We start from the raw sequence: 7224 nt of genomic DNA, 5'->3' as shown, positions 1-7224 counted from the left end.
GTGGTTGTTGCGGCTGAGGTTGCGACCGCTGCTGCTGCTGCTGCTGCTGCTGCTGTTGTTGTTGCTGCTGCTGCTGATGTTGATGCGCGATCGCAGCTTGCGCCGCTTGAGCCTGAGCCAGTCTAACTTTCATAAGATCGGGGAATTGATGTTGATTTTGTACAGGAGAACTGTTAGGTAAACCGGAAGTACCATTTGAGGTTGGGAATTGACTAGTTGTTGCGGACGTAGTAGTTGTCGTTAAACTTGCTTGTGACATTTGCGGTTGCCCGAAGGGACTGAGACCAGGATTTGGAACGACGTTGGGATTGGATGTCGACTGTCCATTCGGACTAGGACCCGGTGGACCAACTAAGATTCCTTGTTGCTGCTGCTGTTGTTGCATTTGTTGTTGGACTTGTACCTGAGCCTGAGCTTGAGCCTGAGCTTGGGCTTGAGCTTGCGCCTGAGCCTGAGCTTGGGCGTTGGTTTGAGACTGAACCTGTTGTTGTTGTTGCGCTTGTTGTTGCTGAGGAAACTGCATTCTATTGTGCGGAATGCCCATTGTAGGTAGACTTCCAAGTTGTCCCATACTTGGTGAGTGACTACGTAAACTAGGGGTAACTGTTCCAACTGGTCGCGAAGGAGGAACAGTACCGACACCTGGAGGAGCACACGGCCTTAAACCCGGACCAGATGTTCCAGATGGTTGAGGTTGTTGTTGTTGTTGTTGCTGTTGGGCTTGTAACTGTTGTTGTTGTTCTTTCCGCTTTTGTCGTTTCTCTTCCAATTCTTTCTGAATTTTATATATTTTCTCGGCAAGTAAATGATAATATTCTGATCTCGAATTAGCCATTTCGTACATGTCACCTTCCACTTTCCTTGCGTACGCGACGAGATTGTGCATTCTTTTATCGAGCATAGCTTGTGGATCGGGTGTTGGAAATATTGCTTGAACCAATTTATGAACAAGATGATTTCTAAGATCTGGTGTTACAGTTTGATGCCAATCTTTTGATTCTCCTACTACAGCTGTCGCTGTTACTTGACCTGGTTGAAGTCCAGGTGGAAGCTGAAGGTTAGCTAACCTATTTTCAGTTGAAACACTAAGCTGACCTGAATCGTTCAAACCAAATAATTGCTGCATATTAACAGACTGTACATTTGCAGCAGTCGCTGCTACAGCAGGCGTGGGACCACTGGTAGGCGCTGCTTGGTTAACAGCCACTCCGACTGTGTTAGGATCAGAATTTAAAGGAAGAGACACATTTGGAGCAACTACTTGCTGCCCGGTACCCACGACAGCTTGACCCGGAGCGGCTTGAGTTTGAGGTTGAGCTAGTCTAACGTTTCCTATCGTACCGGGTGCTCCTTGCATGCCTGGTGCTGGCATTCTTCTAGTAACACACTGACTGCCTACCAAACCTGGTGTTGTTGTAGGACATTGAATACCCAACGCATCGTACGCTCTTCTCATTTCAGTCGGACTCGGATTTGGTTGACTATTTGGTTGTGTTGTAGACGCTGCAGCAGCATTTGTTGTTTTATTCTTATTTGCTTGCTTCAGAGGTAAGCACACAGGGCAATCATTGCGGTTGCAGTGTTTCCAATGACTAATAATCTGTCTTGAGGAGCTACAGTGTGCCACTGTACAACTTTTCCCTGCTTGACAGGCAGTCATATGAGTCAACACATTCTTCATAGTTTTACAATCTGGCAAGGAACACTGCCAAACATCACCATTTGCTTGACTTTCACGTCTTTGACATTTATGCGCATGAAGCAGGAGAACTAGCTGTTGTTGAATAAGTTTGCGCTTTTCTGGATCAGCAGTTGATTTTGTAGCACCTAATAATATGTAAGCCTTACTTAGCTAGATTCATTTGACGATGAGGTAATTTTATTTAATAACAAAAACAGATACTTACCAGTTGGAGCACCGGTACCGGGTATTTGGCCCTGAGTAGCTTGTTGTGGGCCAGGTTGTCCCCCACTTGGTGCACCAGACTGAGGTTGAGCTGGACTTGGAGCAGGTGGTTGAGCCTGTTGTGCCATACCACCTTCTTGACCGCCCACAACATTCGTGGAACCGATGGGACCCGCGGTTCCTCCAAATCTACCAGTTTGCATAGCAGTCATATTTGTTCCCACTCCTTTTTGTTGTGGTGCAACAACCCCAACAGGACTGTTAGTACACACTGTAACTCCAGGCCCTTGTCCACTGGCTGGAGATCCTGTTCGAAAATTTAGTATTTAAGTATATACTAAAATCTGTCAACTACATATATCCTTGATATAGTTACCATAACCATAAGGACTCGATGCACCAATTTGCCCCATATTTGGCATATTTGTCATATTTGGAGGAGCCTGCATTCGTGGACCTCCTTGACCAGGACCAACAATACCAACTTGATGTACTTGCTGATGTGGACTTTGACCCCTTGCTGGACCAACCATATGCGCTTGTTGTTGCTGTTGCATTGCTACAGCTCTAGTATTCATTATTCCAGGTCCATTTTGCATTTGAGCAACACCATGTGGCCCACTGGGATGATGAATTCCTTGAGTATTAGGGCCCATCATAGTTACCTGAAATATAGAATCCTTAGATTGTATATGCCATAAAAATCATGTTATACTTGTATAGATTCAGATTTAAATGAAACTTACAGTATTTAAAGGTTGTTTGTTCAAACTGTTGGTTACAATTAAACTTCCACCTGCCATTCCACCCATGTTATTATTTCCACTAGCACTGCTGGTCATAACTAAGCCAGAATTTATTCCACCTGGCATTGACATGGTAGGATTACTTCCAGCCATGCTCATTGATGATTGAAGGCCTCCCATCGAATTTGCAATAGACATTTGATTATTTGCCAAAGAACTGGCTATACTGCTTGGTAAATTTCCCAGACTCACGACCATTTGTGGATCAACTACTTTAGAGACAGAAACATTTGGTGGAGATTGCATGTTCGGACTTTTATTACCCAAAGTTCCAACAGCCATTACTAAAGAATTAGTAACTAAATTTTTGTTGCCCTGTATCAACAAAAATGAGAGTTATGTGGTAAAAAAACATATTTCTTCTATACATATACTAAATATATATTGTTCTTATATACGAACTTGTTGTTGTATTAGATGATGTGAAAGTTGTTGTTGTTGTTGCTGTACATGTTGTCTAAGTTCTGAATCAAGGGCACCATTTTGCTGCCCTGGACCTGGGCCTGTTGCTGGTGGCTTAGCACTTTCCGTTGCAGAACCCCAAGACCCCGATGACAATAGATCGTCAGGTAGATCATTTTCAAGATCAAACATATCTGTGTTTGTTATGTAATCTGAGAATAAACATTTGCATTAGTAACGGTTTTTTGGTATGGAGAATGCTGTAAAAGATACTGGTTACTACAAAAGTAAACTGTTGAGGCCTAATCATAAATGCTACACCTTGGTAAAGAAATTGGACATTTTCCTAAACTACAGAATTTATAAAGGGAGTTCAACATCATGAGACTGAAAAATTACTTTTCTAGATAACCAGTTTAAAAAATCAACGTCAGATTATGATATTAAATGTAACATATATACCATAGAGACCAAAAAACCATTAGTAATAATGTAAAGATAAGATTCAGCACCGTCACCATAGCTTCTATCCAAAGATTTAATAGTAAAATCTTCATACTACCGTGTACTATTTGATGCATGATGTATAATATACCTGCATGTAAATATACATGCACATATATGCACACATGCACACGCTTTTTGACATTTATGTACATATCATGTTTTAAATTACAGAAAGTTGCATTTATTCAAATTACACTAATGTACAGTGTTTAAAATACATTTGTCATATAAAAGTATCTTTTAACTTACTTGACTATCCATGATTGACCATACAACAACGGAGAAAAAAGGGGTCAAATGCAAATTTAAAAAAAAATAGAAAAAAGAAAATAAAACAATAAGAAGATTCTACATCAAACTACATGTAAATATAAACAAACAAATACATAAATAAATAAGACATGAGACATACACTGTGTGAGCATAACTTAAAGGAGTTTATACTACAGCAGAATTAAAATTTCTTCACAATAAAGACGTGCTAAATAAACTACAAAAGCAGCAAAGCTACTGATGGCAAACTTTAGAGTAGACAGTCATGCGAAGAAATCATAGTCACTCTAAAGAATATTTACAATTGTTTGTATTTTTTTTTTAATGCTGTAACATTAAAAAAAGTTTCTGAAACTCTTATAATAATGTGAATCATCATTTTATTTAAATTATGGTATCAATTACCTACATTGTATAAAAACATTTATATACAAGAGATCATAGTTACCTACCTAAGAACCTAGTTCAATTTTATTTCAATAAAAACATTATCTCATTTTGCTTAAAAATTTATACATATTAAATAATACAGTTTCACCCTAGTGTAAAGTTTTAGAGCTCTGTACATGTGTGTCGCATGTCCATGTTACATTTATCACTTATAAAAGCATTCAAAGCTCACAGCATATTTATTTAGATTCTCACATTGTATATTGAACTAAAATGTGTTTTTCTAGAATACTCAGAGTGATCCAATTTTTCTCCAGTATCTTATAAAGAAACAAATCTTTCTCAATTATACAGCAATACATTTCTTGTATTTATTTATCTTAATCTTCCATAATACAAGTAAACAATGTAATACTATTGTTTATTCTGGGTTTTACAAATAGCAACAATGAATTAACTTTATTGAACCATAGTGACAATATGCCAAAACTATATACACTTTCTGAAGTACACAAAAATTGATGAATTATTTTAGCAGTAAATTATGACATAAATTGGAAGTAATTGAATGATTTTACAACTTTATGATACTAATAAATGAGATGAATGGACAGACAAACAAATTCTGTAGTGCTGGACTTAGTATTTTTGAACTTTTTGCTGGGTTTTGTAATAATATTTACTTCTTTTCTGGACGGTATGGTTGTTCCAATGTGGCTGCAGCTGATGCTGTTGCAGATGTAGCTGTTGTGGCGGGCCCTGCATTTGTTGCATGTTACCACTGCCACCTCCCCCGTAGTTTGTATAAGCATGGTGCATCATTAGAGGCGCCATACCCACTACATATATCACAGTTTTTATTTCAGACTATGGAAAAACTGTCTATGCTTTCTGGATCACAGCTTTTAAGCAGCAGAAACAGCCTAAATTTTGTTTAAATAAAACTAATGGGTACAGTTGATTTACTATGTACAATCCCAAGTAAGAAAGACTATGTCTGCCACTTACTTTGTGTAACCTGACTAAATCTTGCGATTTATACATCAAGTATTTAAGTGACACAGTCATTATTGATTTGATATAGGATTATATGAAATATTATTGAGTTCAGAAACTGTTAAGGTGATCAGGTAGGCGCTTAAAGAAAATAAGAATAAGGAGATGATTAGCGCATCAATCATGCCAGCATAATGTCTTTTTTTTAATAATTATTCAAACTTCCATGCATTTGCCATGCACTACAAAAATAAAATGAGGGCTAAATTTAAAGATATCTAAAAGAATTTACATACTATTATTTTGTTTAGGTTAAATTTAAATAAGAGAAAGAACGTGCAACAAGACAGAAGTTATAGATTATTTAGATACAAACAATTACTTTTCAAACACGGAATATGTTTCTATAACCTCTGAGCAAAATTGATACACTATATGCAAATTGCCTGTTGTGTGAGATGAAACAATTCTCTCATCAAACAAACTAGTTTTTATTAACTAAATCCTGCACAGAAATGAAGTATCATATCATAATATTCCAGACTAAAGAGTTTCTCCTCACAATTTTTATCAATGGCAGTACTATGTTATAACAGAACACACCACTGTTTCACAAGTATCACTTTTTATTTATATGATACAATGTTTAATGTAAATTCACTGGAATAACAAAAAGTTGGTAAGATTATTTTAAATAATTTTTCTCACATGGGTAGGTAGTACACGTTACACAATTCGCAATATAGTGTAATTTCCGCGACGGTATTTCTTGAATAATTTAGGTTAGTTTATAAACAGTTAACTAATAGCCAAATACAATCCTGATCGTTACACACGAGAAGTAAAGCGAAGAAAGCTAACTGTCGACGATCTTAGGATATGCTGAATACAGGGCCCTGTCAAAAGGGTGACACTTGTAACGCAAAAATGAAACAATCAGCTACAACCACAGCAGTCTCCTAAAAGTTCAAAAACAATATATAAAAAAAAATCGTGAATGAAAGAATACCGTTTGGATCTATTGGCATCGAATAAAGAGAATCGGCGGAACGACGACAATTAGAAGGGTGCATATTCTTAAGAAAAACCGAAACATCGACATGTGGTAATTTTGCTCAAAGGTTCTACCCGTCAACGAATTGACAGTACGCCTTTGATAAACGGCGGGCATATTTTTCTCAATAACAAGAAAGATATGTATGTGCACATCGCGTAATTAGAAAAGAACGCGTTTATGTGCTCTACTCGCGACGTTTATCCCCTGAAAGGTTAGTCGCGTTATTAGCGCGACCCTGACTGAATCGAGAGCAAAGTATCGCGAGGAAAATTGAAGTTATGTTAACTTACCCGCGGAGTCCGAAGTCCCTTGAAAAGGATCCCCGAGCTTCTGCCGCTTATTCGGCGGGCCGTCCACCAGGTGGTCGGCCATGGTTTCTTTTCAGGGTTAATTATTTCTTCTTTCAGGCTGTTTACTCTCGGTAGCAAAGTAAGCGGCGGCGGCGGCGGCAGCAAGTCGGGACGACCGCACGCACGCACGCACGCAGGCAGGCACGCACGCAGGCACGGATACACGGGTACACACACGGGCGAAACGCTGCACTACGCTACTAGAAGATCGCTGCTGGTGCTGCTGATGCTGATGCTGTTACCGCTGCTACTGGTGCTGCTTCCTCCTTGTCGGTGAAGCCGCAAAAATTCACCAAGATCTTCTTAGCATATTCGCAGGCATGACAATAACAATGAGAACCGCGGCGCGTGGAGCGTCCCCGAGCACGCTTCGGTACACGATCAACCATTGGGCATCGTCGGGGGTACGTCGAACCCCGCGCTAAAGCCCACACACACAGTAAATTTTTCGAGACGGGCGCAAGGGCCACTCGCGCGTGGACGGGACAGGCCGAGAAGTTAACAGAACTATCAGTATCGCAATCACCGAGGAGTCAC

The 7224-nt window shown here is 39.2% G+C and overlaps 1 protein-coding gene across 1 annotated transcript in view; it reads right to left on the bottom strand.

Annotated features, from left to right (window-relative positions):
• The window catches only part of LOC108570999 (histone acetyltransferase p300), a 14240-nt gene extending 7531 nt beyond the window's left edge, over positions 1-6709 (bottom strand). The window contains exons 1-7 of the mRNA XM_017932955.1: positions 6628-6709; positions 4968-5123; positions 3115-3326; positions 2653-3027; positions 2283-2571; positions 1908-2213; positions 62-1827 (exon numbers count right to left, since the gene is read on the bottom strand). Coding sequence (XP_017788444.1) covers positions 62-1827; positions 1908-2213; positions 2283-2571; positions 2653-3027; positions 3115-3326; positions 4968-5123; positions 6628-6709 — 3186 coding nt within the window. The remainder of the gene's footprint in view (positions 1-61; positions 1828-1907; positions 2214-2282; positions 2572-2652; positions 3028-3114; positions 3327-4967; positions 5124-6627) is intronic.
• Positions 6710-7224: the final 515 nt, after the last annotated feature.

Source organism: Habropoda laboriosa, unplaced genomic scaffold (assembly GCF_001263275.1).
Source record: "Habropoda laboriosa isolate 0110345459 unplaced genomic scaffold, ASM126327v1 scaffold88, whole genome shotgun sequence".
Lineage (NCBI taxonomy): Eukaryota > Metazoa > Arthropoda > Insecta > Hymenoptera > Apidae > Habropoda > Habropoda laboriosa.
Note: the sequence above shows the minus strand (reverse complement) of the source record. Positions and strands in the feature narration are given on the sequence as shown.